The following is a 15,710-nucleotide window of genomic DNA, read 5'->3' as shown; positions in this document are numbered from 1 at the left end:
TCTCATATTAACAGAGTTATCCACACTCAGTGTTGTGTGGTAAGGAACTGGTGGATGTTGCAAAGCATTTGTAGTGATATTTTGAGCATTAGAGGCCAAAGTCACGGTTAGAAGAACTGCCCCCATTACTTCGTTGTTTAACTGCAGTGAAGCGCAGCTAGCAGGAGGAGAGCTAGGTCAGGTCTGCACATACAGTTATGTTCATAATAATAGCAGTGTGTTTAAAAAGGTGAGTAAACCTCAAAATTCTTCAAATAAATTGTATTTTAAGGAACACAACTGCATTGGGGGCACTGCACATTCTATTTCAAACCAAGAAAATTGGAAAAAGTAATTTAATTTGATAATATTTTACAGAAAGTCAAGAAATATAATGTTCAAAAAAATAGCAGTGTTGACATCTTTTTTTACACGCTTGCTGGTGTGTTTGGGGTCATTGTCTTGTTTGGGGTCATTTCCTCTTCAGCATACGACAACATGACTACTTCCAGTACTCTGGTGTAGTACTCAAACTGATCCATGATCCCTGGTATGCGATAAATAGGACCAACACCATAGTACGAGAAACATCCCCATATCATGATGCTTGCACCACCATGCTTGTGGGGGGGGTGGGGGTCTTCACTGTGTACTGTGGCTTGAATTCAGTGTTTGCAGGACGTCTGACAAACTGTCTGTGGCCCTTAGACCCAAAAAGAACAATCTTACTCTCATCAGTCCACAAAATATTACGCCATTTCTTTTTAGGCCAGTCAATGTGTTATTTGGCAAATTGTAACCGCTTCATTACATGTATTTTTTTTAACAATGGGACTTTGCGGGGGCTTCTTGGTGGTAGCTTGGCTTCACATAGACATTGTCTGATTGTTACAGTACTCACAGGCAATCTTAGATCTTCTTTGATCCTCCTGGAGCTGATCATTGGCTGAGCCTTTGCCATTTTGGTTATTCTCCAATCCCTTCGAATAGTCGTTTTTCTTTTTCTTCCTCGCCTTTCTGGTTTTGGCTGCCATTTTAAAGCGTTTGATATCATTTTAGCTGAACAGCCTATCATTTTCTGCACTTCTTTATAGGTTTTCCCCTCTTTTATTAATTTCTTAATCAAAGAATGCTCTTCTTCTTAACAGTGTCTTGAACAACCCATTTTACTCTGTTTTTCAAGGACAAATGCACAGCCAGCATATGCAGCATCAGTTGCCTTGATCCTTGAATAAAGGCCACCTGTTTACCCCCTTTTTTTTTCTCACATAATCAATGACCTCAATAATTGAACCTGGCGCTGCTATTTTTTTGAACACGCCCCTTTCAGTAAATGATTCAGTTTCACAGAATCAGCAGCATGCACGTCATGCCTGTTGGGTCTGTTGGTTTTCTATACCTTTACTAAACCTTCTAGAAAAAGTTGAAATTCTAACAAAATCAGTGATTTATCTTGCAAGTGATGTCGGACTGCTATTATTTTGAACACAACTGTATTTTTGTCAGACTTTTTTCCTGGTTGCACTCAGGGACCTAGAGCTGTAAAGTGTTCCTTAGAAAATGACTGGAATTCTCCTTTAATCTAGGTTTAGCACACTAAAGGAAACGGGGAAAGCAACGCAGGCATCAAGCACAAGACGCAGGACAACAGACTAAAAAAAGATAAAGGGAGAACAAGGAAATAAGAGATAGGTTGTGCGATCAGACACATGAGATAATCACAACAACTTCAAAATAAAACAGGAAACAACTAAACAGGGGAACACACTCAGATCAGTATCGAACAGTGACGTTTCCCAAATAGGTGTTGTACTAAACATTAACATGAAATTGAGAGCAGTCATTTCATTTCCACACAGGTAGTTTAATTCCCGATTTACATTAGCAATCACATCAAGAAAAAACATAATGTAATTTTTTTTTTTTTTTTTTGTATTATTGCAACCAAAAACAGTGAAAGATGCATGATTCATGTTCAAAAGCTACTGGTAATGTTCCCACTTCTCACCACTGAAGGCTGGAAAACTGCTGCAGTGATTTCACAAGAGTGGGCAGATCATACAAAAAAAAAAGCTCCATATGAAACTAAACCTAATTTCAATTCCACACAGGTAGTTTAATTCCCGATTTCCTGATCCACCCTTCCTTCTTTCCACAATCCTTTTTCCCTTGCTTCTTTCCTTCCTTCCTTCCTTCTTTCCTTCCCTTCGTCCTTACTTCTTCTTCCTTCCTCTTTTGATCCAGTTGACCTGGTCTGTTCCCTCCCCCCATCTTTCTTTCCTTCCCTTTTCCCTTTTCCCTTCCATCTTTCCACAATCCTTTTTTCCTCCCTCCCTTCCTTCCCTCCGTCCTTACTTCTTCCTTCTTTTTTGTTTCTGTTCCCTCCCTCCATCTATCTTTCCTTCCTTTTCCCCTTCCTTATTTCCTCCCAATTTGTTCCCTTTGTCCTTCCTTCTATCCCTTTATCCTTTCTTTCTTCCTTCCTAACTTCCTTCCTTCCTTCCTTCCTTCCTTCCTTTCGTCCTTCCTTCCTTGACCCAGGAGGACAGCAGGAGGGTTAAGAGAAGCCTATGAATATTCTCATTTGTGCAGGTCATCGTTATCCCAAATAAATGGACTTGGTTATTTGCCTAGAAAGACGTTTCACCTCTCATCCAAGAGGCTTCAGCATCTGACCAGACTGGGACTGGTGCAACTATCTGGTGTGGAGATCCAGGTATTTACAGTTTTTCTCGATTGCTAAGACACATTTTTTGAAAGCTTCTCTCATTTTCTCTAAAGATTAACTTAATTACAGTTTTTCTCAATTGCTAAAACACTAAACCCTGTTGTCCGAACCAAATTCTCAGTTGCCTGAACCCACTGATTGAATCAGTCACTCTTTTGGCAAAACCATCAGCACTTTTCACCTGTTTAGACACATCTTACCAACACATTTTCATTGTGATGCACCTGTGTTGCATAATGCTGAGCAAAGGTGGAAAAAGTCAAACACAAGTAAAGCACGAGTTTCACCGGTTGAACACAACAACTCAAAATTGATAACACTTGTGTCCAATGATGTGAGGGCACATATACTGTAAGTAGTTCAGGATGAAGTCCTGTGGCCTGATCCAGTACAGAGAAATGATGCTGTGGCTGAGTTATGCACTTCTCATTTCTATATTTTTGTACTTTATTTTTACGTAGGCTTACTGTATACAAGTGCTAAATGCACAAGATTTCTGTTTGTCTTTGTACTGTACAAGTGCTACGTGTAAAATGCACAGGATTTCTGGTTTTTGTACTTCTTTTTTTTTACTATGTACAAGTGCTAAATGCACAGGTTTTTTGTTTTGCAAGAGGAGAAGATGAGAGACGACAGGGTGAAGGAAGAGAGGAGGGATGAACTGGGAAGAAAAAAGAAGAAGGAAGGAAAAGGGGATGAAATGGATGTGAGGAGAGAAGGAGGAAGGTGAAAGAAAGGGAAGGAGAGAAGTGCTACAGGTTTTTTGTTTTTTGTCACAGTTTAGAGAAAATGAGAGAAGCTTTCGAGAAATGTGTCTTAGCAATCGAGAAAAACTGTAAACTGTGAACACAAACCCCAATTTTCAAGCTACATTCACAAAACATCAGACTCTTCTTGCAAAACCAAACTTTCACCTCAAAACAGTTCAATCTGTGCCCAAAACTGAACTGTGTTGTCAAATCGTGCCCCGAATCAATCAAAATTAAAAACACTACTGAGCAGTCACTAAACACTACATAGAAAAATAGAAAACACAATGCTCAGGACATGAAGCTGTAGAAATAAATGTTTATCGTTCACTGTAGGCTAAATGCATGTTGCAAAACAAAAAACCTGTGCATTTAGCACTTCTCTCCTTCCCTTTCTTTCACCTTCCTCCTTCCCTCTCCACATCCATTTCATCCCCTTTTCCTTCCTTCTTCTTTTTTCTTCCCAGTTCATCCCTCCCTTCCTCATCCTTTCTTCCTTCACCCTGTCATCTCTCATCTTCTCCTCTTGCAAAACAAAAACCCTGTGCATTTAGCACTTGTACATAGTAAAAAAAAAAAAAAGAAGAAGTACAAAAACCAGAAATCTTGTGCATTTAGCACTTCTATACAGTAAGCCTACGTAAAAATAAAGTACAAAAATATACTGTAGAAATGAGAAGTGCATAAATCAGCCACAGCATCATTTCTCCGTACTGGATCAGGCCACAGGACTTCATCCTGAACTAGCTTACAGTATATGTGCCCTCACATCATTGGACACAAGTGTGATCAATTTTGAGTTGTTGTGTTCAACCGGTGAAACCTGTGCTTTACTTGTGTTTGACTTTTTCCACCTGTGCTCAGCATTATGCAACACAGGTGCATCACAATGAAAATGTGTTGGTAAGATGTGTCTAAACAGGTGAAAAGTGCTGATGGTTTTGCCAAAAGAGTGACTGATTCAATCAGTGGGTTCAGGCAACTGAGAATTTGGTTCAGACAGCAGGGTTTAGTGTTTTAGCAATTGAGAAAAACTGTAGTAACCTCTTGTTGGCGCGTTCACAAGACCGACATCATCGGTCTTGTGAACGCCACAAGAGGTTAAACCAAACCAAAAACAGTGAATGTTCACATATCAGCCATATCAATGACGGTCACTAAGTCTGTTCCTCGTACCTCTGAAAATGTGACATCTTGTAAGACGATTTCCTTGTTTTACCTGTTTTTGGGGAATGTTTCAAAAAAAGATTTCATATCAACAAGATCAACCTGCCCCCCCCCCCCCTCCCATCCTCTGATCTATATCCCTTTCTTTCTGCTCTGTTATAAAAGGTCGTGACATTTGGAGACCAAGTTATTGACTGTGGACATTTCCAGTGTGAGGGATGAAGGTCGCTGTGAGTTTCCTGCTGTTGATCTGCTGTGTCTCCACAGAGGCACAAAGCAACGATGCTGTGCTGCTGAAAGACATGACCACCTCTCTGGCCCAGCTAGGGCGGAAGGTGACGTCCTTACAAAAACACGTTAAAGGTATGGTAACATATTTGATAGAAATAACAAGTTTTTTATTATTATTTCAAAGGAATTTCCTTGCCCAGTAAAAATTAATTAATTAATTAATATTTCATGCTCTTTTTCTTAGTACAAAAGGCTGAGATCACCAGGCTGAAGCAACAGAGACAAGGTAAGGCGATAATTTTTATAATACGCCACTGATTTGTAGTCGAGAACAACTCAAATATTAGTAACATGTTTGTTTGTTTTTCACAACTGTACAATATACTATAATCTCATAAACATGCTGTCATGACTGAATATGTGGATGACTAGAAATAAACTGTTAAGCAAATTATAAAATTTCATAAAACAATTATTTTCCCACGAGATAAGATTATTGAGGCTCATGTTTGCAATTCTTATACCTAATGGTGTATTAATGTTTCATTGGAACTACACTTTTTTGTGAAAGGACTCAAAATGAGCCCAGAACACACACAGAATAATCAAAAGTTGATATGTTCACTTAGAGCTGGGCAATAAAACAACTTCTTTGATCAATGTGTGTCAAACTCAATCACTCAAGGGAGCAAAATGTAAAACACAAAGTAGCTATGCCGAGGGCCAAAAATAACTTTGTTTTTCATTGACGGTGCCTTCAAGCAAAATGAGAACAGCTGATATTTCCCCCGTGGAAGACATCGAGTTTTTCTTTAATTTGCCAAATTAATGTCAGTGATTGAAACAGACAAGAGAAACAGCACAACTGAAAAATTCAACAAAAAAACTAAAAATCTAATCTTTTTTTTGTGTAACAATTTGGAACGCAGTGTAGAGCTGAAAAGCGTGGGTTCATCAACATGTCGAAGACAATCCAGCCAGATACAAATCATAAACAATTAATTAAGTGTGTTTTTGAAAAACTGAAATTATTCTCCATCTCAGTCCAACAGGTGGTCTTTTCAGCCTCTCTGGTGGACAAAGGCCACGTGGCTCTTGGATACTATAACCATTTTGTGATTATGGTCTTAAGACATGCCATAACAAACATCGGAAATGCCTACAACCCAAACACAGGTACTTCAATTTTGAAATCATGATGAATCATACCACTTATTTGGTATGTGGTCTAATGTCATGCTGACTAAACAAATGTCCCACAGGTGTTTTCACTGCACCAGTGACAGGAGCTTACCACTTCGAGTGGCACGTCGCTGGGCATGGACATGTTACCAGCGCTGGGTTGGTCAAGAACAATGAGCCGATTTTTATAGCATACGAGTACCAGGGGGCTCATCTGGGCAGTTCTTCTCAAAGTGTTTCGCTGTCTCTCAAGGCTGGAGATGTTGTTTTTCTCCGTGTGTGGCCTCACACTCAAGTATTTGACAATACCAACCACCACAGCACCTTCAGTGGCCATCTGCTTTTCACTATGTGAGTGAAGGCATGTCTCTTTTCTTTCTTAAGTCATAAACTTTGAATGAACATGTCTCATTTTCCTTTAACCTAGATCACGGAGCTTTGTAAGTGTAACTTTGTAAAGGGTCAGATGATTTTTGCATCCAAAATACGCACAATGAATTGGTTTAATGGGTATACCGGTATTTGTTTCTTTTAATTCAATGTGATTGATTTGTATGGTTCTCTATCATGTTAATAAAAGAATAAAGCATTGAGGAGAGTCTGTGTAGATGTGTCTTTATTATTTTCAAGCTACCAGATGAACATAAATACAGGATTACAGTCACATTAAACATGGCAGAACTAGTTCTTCTGTAACTGTCCCCGAAAGAATCATTGATCATACTCAGTGGGACCTGTGTTTGCTGTGTTTCCCATGGGAATTAGCAATCTAGGCTTATTACCTCCATTATCAGATTTTAAAATAGGTGTTGATGGATGAAAATATGGATAGTCTTTTCATAAAAGGTCAGATTTCCCAGGTGTATTTACCGTAAGAGACACAGGCTACACAAACTCATAGGAGTTGCATGTCACAGGGTGACTATTGGCTCTGTGAAATCGTATATAGCTATTACTTTTTACTAATTGCATAATGTTACTACAGTGTTACTTTCATAGAAAAGTAGCCTATACATGATTAAAATGATTCTTGATTTTTAGTATCATAACTGCATTTCTGACGTCCATAAAATCTAGGAAATAAATAAATACATAATAAAGTTTGAAAATCAGTCAAAAACTAAGCAAGTTCTGGTTATTTTAGTAGAACATGCACAATGGGCTCAAAGGGAGCGATCAAGGTGGAGGTGGTGGCCTTGTGGCGACCGACGCCATGTCATGGTCAGCACCATTGGGTGAGCCATCTAGTCCTTCTGAAATTTGACATTTTAGTGTCAAAATGTTCAGAAGAGATGTGGCTTGTGGAAAATGACTCCAATATTTACTTCAGTGACTGTGGAGCGAAAGAATCTACCACAATCTGTGTTCACATTCACTTCTCCCATTAGACTGCAGCTTTTCTCCTAAAAGGACGGGGCCGTGGAGAAGCCCACATACAGGAAGCTGACTCATCATGGGGCATGGTCTTGGTTTGTTTATGTTTTTTCATTATTTCTATTTTCTCTTTTTTTCTATTATTCCATTATGTCTTCCTTTATTTCCCCATGTATGTTAACCTATGTATATAATGTTTGTCTTAAGTGCTTTGATGATGCTGTCATGCCTATCATCATGTCTAAATAAAGCACTAGGCCTAAAAGAAACTGTCTTTGGTAGCAGAGCAACAGAGCAGCTGAAAACGAGCACTGGTAAGCCAACGCTCTACTGGCCTGAAGGAGCAACTTCTTAAAGGGTCCTATGTTCCCCCGTTTTTCCCCAAAAGGGACTGTTCCCCAGTCGCAATACATAGGCTACTGGGGATGATAGGATCTTTTTACAAAAATACACAGCGGGGAACATAGGACCCTTGTGGGGAAAAGCGGGGAACATACAAGGTGGGGAACATAGGACCCGGGGAGGATGACCCCAAATTAGGGTTAGAAATAGTCTTCATAATAGATGTTATTTTAAAATGGGACAACAAAAGAAGATATTGAAGAAGAAGAGTCGGCCAAACTAACTGCCAAACCCACATTTGGCCAGGTTGGTGGTTAGGTGAGATAACAACACTCTGTTCCTCATACTTGAAGCCCAGGTGTTGTTTCTCTTACGGTACGATGAGGTGTCATCTTGTGTTTCCTGTTTTTGGGGCATTCTTTCAGTGAAAATTAGTTCCCAGATTTCCCCTATATAAAGACCACACAGGGGATTGGTTACAGACAAAGTTATTGACTGCGAACATTTCCAGTGTGAAGGATGAAGGTCGCTGCATCTGTGTTCCTGCTGCTGCTGCTCTGCTCCATCTCCACCACAAGTCAGGCTGACTTGCAGGTAAACAAACAGGACATCAACGCTGTGCTGAGAGAGATGACCGCCTCACTGGCCCAACTGAAGGAGAAGGTGTCATACCTACAAAAGGAGAACCAAGGTACAGTCACATTCAGATACAGATATCTCAATAAAGTAGGATATGATGGAGGTTGGCCATCTAAGGGCAGAGGATGTTGTTATGATGCCATGTAAAGCCCTTTGAGACAAACTGTTTGTAAAAACGGGCTATACAAATAAAATTGCCTTGCCTTGCCTTCCCCATGATAGTGTCATCTACTGAACCAGATTTAAAGGAAACCTTTGCAGGTGTTTGGATTAGAGTGTGACACCATTAGGTACCAATAGTGCACTTTATCACGAGATTCTAATTTCTTGATTTACTGAATTTGGGGTTTTTCATTAAATGTAAGTCATAATCATTACAATTTAAAAGAAATAAAGACATAAAATATTTCAGTCATTGTGTAATGAATCTCTATAATGTAGTATGGCCTTCACTATTTGTGTAGAACTATTGAAATAAATTCACTTTTCCATGATGTATGTTGAGATGCACATGGAGAATCTTTCACTGTTTTACAAAATTATCTCCCAACCTTTAAAATTAAAATAACTAATATGGACTGTGGATTTGAATTCTGAGCCGTTTACTGATTTGTGATTTTTACAAACTCACTGGTGGTGATCTAAAACACTGACGTGTGCCCTCTCCATCAGTCCGACAGGTGGCTTTCTCAGCCTCTCTGCTGGCTGAGGGTGAAGCGCAGGTTGGAGGCTTCAAAGAACACACCACTCTGATCTTTAAAAATGTCGTCACAAACATCGGAGGTGCCTACAATCCAAAGACAGGTACTGAACTCTGAAATATTAACAATAAGTGTTTCATTTTCTGCTTTGTTTAAAAGTCACTGTGATCAACAAACTTGGCAAAATGTTCCCACAGGTGTCTTCACTGCACCTGTGAGAGGAGTGTATCACTTTGAGTGGCACATGAATGTACGTGGTGGTGGCACAGCTGGTGTGTTGGTCAAGAACACAAACCACATTTTTAGTGCACATGAGAGTCAGTCAAGTGGTTTTGGGAGCTCGTCTCAAGGTGCTTCACTGCTGCTGGAGGTCGGAGATGTCGTGTTTGTCCGTTTGTGGATACATACCAAGACATTTGACAATCAAAACCACCATACCACCTTCAGTGGTCATCTGATTTTCCCTTTGTAAAGAGAGAGCGTTTCCCTGATGTTTTTCACCTGGATCACTACGAATTTAATAGACAATAATGTCACGCTGTGTCTTTTCTGTTTCTTTTTCAAAGCTTAAAGTGATGGGTTTTTCTGATTCTCTGTAATTTGAATAAAATAATTTACACCTTAATGTATTCATTATTTTTTGTTCCCCTGTGAAATAACATTAGACAGAGAAAATAAAGGTTGTAGGGTCTTCAGCAATTGAACCTTTTGCTTGACCTTTGACCCCCACTGAAACAGGGAGAGGAAACTGTGTATTAGACTGCATTGAACTAAATGTCCTCAGGGTGGTGCTGCAAAGCTGGAGAGGGAGGCAAAGGTATAGGAGTCACTGAATGGACAAGATTTACACCCTATTCACCATTTTGCACGGGAGATGAATTTTAGGATATGTGCACAGTTATGCCTTTAGATATTCTGTCTATATTCTATTTTTTTTTTTTAAAGAGATTAAAACAAAACTTGTTATCAAAACGGTTCCGTATATCAACCGTCAGGGTGGGGTTTCATCTCAAGCAATGCACCAGGCGGCATCACAAGTTCTGTTGTGGGCCTGTGGGCCTCGCACATTCACAACAGTAGACCTGTTACTGAGGGGCCGACCCTGAAAAGCAGACTGGCCTCTCCACTCGCAGGTTGTGGAGAGTATCTGGGATCATTTCAACAGACATAAGTAGATTTCGCTTCATGAGACACAGCTCACTGTCCACTATGGTTCTCCATTCCTCATACTTGAAGCCTATAGTATAGGCGTTGTTTCTCTTATTGTATTATGAGGTGTCATCTTGAGTTTCCTGTTTTTTGGGCATTCGTTCTGTGGAAATCAAAGTTCTTTAAAGTAGAGAAACAGAAGAACACTCTGATACAGGTGCATCTAAGTAAAGTAGGATATGATGGAAGTCGGCCGTCTTCCCCATGACAGTGTTGTTAAAAAACAAAACAAATCCTGCATCATCTTAGAAGCTGATGAGTATAGTGATTTAGATTTTTACAAACTCACTGGTGCAGAAGAAACTCTCTCTCTCTCAAAGCTGTCTGTGCTCTTTTTGTGTACGCAGCAAAACTGAAAAAGCAGGAGGTTGTAGTGAAGAGACAACAGAGCGACATCAACATACTGAAGACAAATCTGAAAGGTATAGTTTTTTCTGTTACCTTTTATTTAGAACTTGTCGTCTGTACACTCACAAGGAATAAAAGTGAGTCCTCTCCATCAGTCCGACAGGTGGCTTTCTCAGCCTCTCTGTTGGCTGATGGTGAAGCGACTATTGGATTATTCAACGAACACACCACTCTGATCTTCAAAAATGTCTTCACAAACATCGGAGGTGCCTACAATCCCAACACAGGTACTGAACTCTAAAATATTAAAGGGATAGTTCAACATTTTGGCAAATTGGCCCATTGCCATAATCCTTACAGTTTTAGGAGTAGGTTCGTTACCTTAATTTGTCAGTGCAAGCTATTTTTAGAACGGTGGGCAGAGCCGCGAGCTGCTCAGAGTTACGCTACGGAGGCTCATGGGATTTCTTGGTTTCCCTCATCAAACTCATCAAATACACAATCCAACAACTCCAAAACACTCTGGTGGACAAGTTGTGACCTGCACATTCACCACGCTATGAGATAATAACACAACGTTACCAGACAGAGTTGTTTTAGAGGTAAATGCAGAGACCGCTTGCCGGAAAATCCCATTAGCCTCCGTAGCGTAGCACTGAGCAGCTCGTGGCTTGGCCGTTCTAAAAATAGCTTGCACCGACAATTAAAGGAAACGAACCTACTGCTATGACTATAGACCTTTTCAGGGAGTATAAACAAAGACAGGTGTGGCTCATTAGAAAACGCTCTGGTACACTAAATGGAATGGAGCCTTAATTAGTATCCTTGGTAACACCTGTATTTGTTTATACTCTCTGAAAAGGTCTATAGGGATTATGGCAATTTGCCAGAATGCTGCATAACTAGTTCACCAACCATTCTCATACACCACAGTTCCTTTACTGTAAGTGTCATTCCCTTTGCGTCACCATGCCCATCTGCCACTCACAGATACAGTATGAGCGCCAGGGCATTGAAAAGAATGAGCCTGAAACTCCGTGTGGAGATCGGACATGTTCGCACACAAGCACACATTCACGATTTAGTACCTGTAGTTACTACGGCCCCCTGCCTAATCCCACAAACGACCGTCAGGGCCAAAAACGGAGCATCAATTGAGGCCAGAACGTTTTTATCAAACTGTGTCTCTCACACAGCTCTCATCACGGGTCGCTCCAGTAAAGACAGCGCCATGCTTACCCGCAGACTGGCCTCTTCACTCACAGGTTGTGGAGAGTATCTGGGATCATTTCGACGGGCATAAGTAGCCTAAATTTTGCTTCATGAGACACAGCTCACTGTCCACTATGGTTCTCCATTCAGAAACGGTGGAAGCTAGTTTTCTGGCCCCTGAACGGGAGCGCCAGTTAGGGGAAGGGTTACCTCTAGAGGTTGTAGAGGTAATCCAAGATATCAGAGCTCCCTCCACCAGGACTCTGTACTCATACGAGTGGAAAGTATTTGGGCACTGGTGAGCGGAGCGGGGTGATGATCCATTTCGTCAGGACTATCATGTGCTTCCTTCACAGTCTACAACAAAAGGGTCTTCCATTCTCCACTCACCTGGCTGCCATCTCAGCTTGCCATGTGAGGATAGATGGCAAGCCTCCGACAGCCAGCCTCATGGTTTATGCAAGGTGTCTGTTAGTTGTACTAACCCATCTCTAACCCTTCATTGGGATTTAGCTACGGTTCTGGATGAAGATCCACATTGGAGCCTCTAGTAGGGGGGCTACAAATGTTATTGCTAAAAAACAGCCCTGTTAGTGGCAGTAGTTTCAGCGAAACTGGTGGGAAGTTTGGCAGCTTTGTCTGTACATCAGTCTTGTCTTACATTTTCCCGTGATAATAGGAGAGCGACTCTGCGTCCTGACCCTGTTCCAACCTAAGGTTGTTACAGCTGGGTTCAAGTCCACTGTCATTAACCTGTCGTTAAAGTTTTCCCCTCCCCCTTAAATATCAGAGGAGGATGAGAGGTTACATAGCCTGTGTCCAGTTCATGCTCTCTCCATTTATGTAGAGGGAACCAGAACCTTTCGGTGCTCTGATCAGCTGTTTGTTTGTTATGAACCCCAGGCCATCTATCACCTTGGCTGACTGCACTCTACTAGGAGTGTGGTTACTTCCTGGGCATTGTTACAAGCCATCTCAGTGGAGGATGTGTGTGCAGCTGCCTCTTGGACCACTCCATACACCTTTGTGAGGTTTATAACCTTGACATGACAGAGTCTGCCGTGGCCGGGCCCAGTGTTGGATGAGATTTAAACAAAAACAATCATATCAAAGATCAAAAAAGGACTGTATTGATATTTATATGCTCTATAATCCTAGTGTGCTTTAGGCTAGTTATAGAAACAGTCTTCATAATAGATATTATTTTAAAATGGGACTCCCAAGAAGATATGGATCGGCCAAACTAACTGCCAAACCCACATAACTGTATTTTTTGTGGAGCATATCCCTGGATGTATGCTAAGCAATGAAAGGTCCTTTGTTACTTGTAAATATCAGAGCAGTCTGATGTGGCAGCTTTATTTTGAAATCAGTCCTTATGTTACTTGCAGGTGGGAGCTTCTCACAGGATTTTGAAATCTCAATAGCTAAGTCAGAAAAAAAATTACTATAATTAGTCAGAAAAAACAAACCAAAAAATAAATTACTCAGAAAAACAGGATTTTTAAATTATTATTCAAGTGAATGCAATACGCTTCTGTAGATTTGCATTAACACAATGAAGAGGACTTAGAGAGGAACATTTAAAGTTCTTTAAAATAGATAGACAGAAGAACACTCTGTTCCTCATACTTGAAGTCTAGGCGTTGCTTCTCTTATTGTATTATGGGGTGTCATCTGGTGTTTCCTGTTTTTTGGGCATTCTTTCAGTGAAAGTGATTTCCCAGATTTCCCCTATAAAAAGACCACCAGGGCTTTGGTTGCAGACAAAGTTATTGACTGCGAACATTTCCAGTGTGAAAGATGAAGGTCGCTGCATCTGTGTTCCTGCTGCTGCTGCTCTGCTCCGTCTCCACCACAGGTCAGGCTGACTTGCAGATAAGCGAAGAGTACGTGCCACAGGACATCAACGCTGTGCTGAGAGAGATGACCGCCTCACTGGCCCAACTGAAGGAGAGGATGACGTCCCTACAACAGGAGAACCAAGGTACAGTAACAGTCAGATACAGGTGCATCTAAATAAAGTAGGATATGATGGAGGTTGGCCGTCTTCCCCATGACAGTGTTGTTAAAAAACAAAACAAATCCTGCATCATCTTTAAGGTTAATGAGTATAGTGATTTAGATTTTTACAAACTCACGGGTGCAGAAGAAACTCTCTCTCTCTCAAAACTGTCTGTGCTCTTTTTGTGTACGCAGCAAAACTGGAAAAGCAACAGAGCGACATCAACATACTGAAGACAAATCTGAAAGGTATAGTTTTTTTATGACCTTTTATTTAGAACTTGTTGTCTGTACACACACAAGAAATAAAAGTGAGTCCTCTCCATCAGTCCGACAGGTGGCTTTCTCAGCCTCTCTGCTAGCTGATGGTGAAGCGACTATTGGAGCCTTCAACGAACACACCACTCTGATCTTTAAAAATGTCTTCACAAACATCGGAGGTGCCTACAATCCCAACACAGGTACTGAACTCTGAAATATTAAAGAGATAGTTCAACATTTTGGCAAATTGGCCCATTGCCATAATCCTTAGTTTTAGGAGTAGGTTCGTTACCTTAATTTGTCTGTGCAAGCTATTTTTAGAATGGTGGAGCAGAGCCGCGAGCTGCTCAGAGCTACGCTATGGAGGCTAATGGGATTTCTTGATTTCCCTCATCAAATACACAATCCAACAACTCCAAAACACTCTGGTGGACAAGTTGTGACCCGCACATTCACCACGCTCTGAGATAATAACAGAACGTTATGAGACAGAGTTGTTTTAGAGGTAAATGCAGAGACTGCTTGCTGGAAAACTGCAACAAATTTGATGAGGGAAACCAAGAAATGCCATTAGCCTCCGTAGCGTACCACTAAGCAGCTCGCGGTTCGGCTCGGCCATTCTAAAAATAGCTTGCACCGACAATTAAAGGTAACGAACCTACTGCTATGACTATAGGGATTATGGCAATTTGCCAAAATGTTGAACTATCCCTTTAACAATAAGTGTTTCCGTTTCTGCTTTGTTTAAAAGTCACTGTGATCATCAAACTTGGCAAAATGTTCCCACAGGTGTCTTCACTGCACCTGTGAGAGGAGCTTATCACTTTGAGTGGCACATCGGCGCGCATGGAGTTAACACAGCTGCTGTGTTGGTCAAGAACACAAACCACATTTTTGCTGCATATGAGAATCAGTCACAACATTTTGCGAGCTCGTCTCAAGGTGCTTCACTGCTGCTGGAGGCTGGAGACATTGTGTTTGTGCGTTTGTGGAAGGAAAACAAGACATATGACAATCAAAACCACCATACCACCTTCAGTGGTCATCTGATTTTCGCGATGTAAGGAGGGAAACACTCCCTCTATAGATGTTTTTCACCTCGATCTATATTAGTACATTAATTGACAATAATGTTATGGTGTTTCTTTCAAAGCTTAAAGTGATGGGTTTTTCTGATTCTCTGTAATTCCATTCTCTGTCATTTGAATAAATGAATTTACATCTTAATGTGTTCATCAATTTTTGTTCCCCTGTGAAAAAACACTAGAAACAGAAAATAAAGATGGTAGGGTGTTCAGCAATTGATCCTTTTGCTTGACCTTTGACCCTCGCTGAAACAGAGAGAGGAAACTATGTATTAGACTGCATTGAACTAAATGTCCTCAGGGTGGTGCTGTGCTGCAGAGCTGGAGAGGGAGGCAAAGGTAGGAGTCACTGAATGGACAAGATTTACACACTATTCACCGTTTTGCACATGAGATGAATTTTAGGATATGTGCACAGTTATGCCTTTAGATATTCTAGATCCGTCACACTGACCTTTGATAACACGGAAAAGGAAATTGGACATGATCGACATGAATG

The 15,710-nt window shown here is 40.8% G+C and overlaps 1 protein-coding gene across 2 annotated transcripts; it reads left to right on the top strand.

The window, feature by feature from the left end:
• The first annotated feature begins 8,253 nt into the window (after positions 1–8,253).
• On the top strand, positions 8,254–15,427 carry LOC146974159 (complement C1q-like protein 3). Of its 2 annotated transcripts, none has more exons than XM_085797256.1 (4): positions 8,254–8,443; positions 14,061–14,114; positions 14,195–14,326; positions 14,916–15,427. In XM_085797256.1, the coding sequence occupies exons 1-4, from the start codon at positions 8,272–8,274 to the stop codon at positions 15,188–15,190; spliced, it is 633 nt and encodes a 210-aa protein (XP_085653382.1). In that variant the 5' UTR covers positions 8,254–8,271; the 3' UTR covers positions 15,191–15,427. The 2 variants fall into 2 exon arrangements, with proteins under 2 accessions (XP_085653382.1, XP_085653381.1); XM_085797255.1 differs by lacking the exon at positions 8,254–8,443 and adding an exon at positions 13,577–13,848.
• The last annotated feature ends 283 nt before the right edge of the window (positions 15,428–15,710 follow it).

Source organism: Trachurus japonicus, chromosome 14 (genome assembly GCF_045865225.1).
Source record: "Trachurus japonicus isolate A0001 chromosome 14, Traja_1.0".
In the NCBI taxonomy this organism is placed as follows: domain Eukaryota; kingdom Metazoa; phylum Chordata; class Actinopteri; order Carangiformes; family Carangidae; genus Trachurus; species Trachurus japonicus.
Note: the sequence above shows the minus strand (reverse complement) of the source record. Positions and strands in the feature narration are given on the sequence as shown.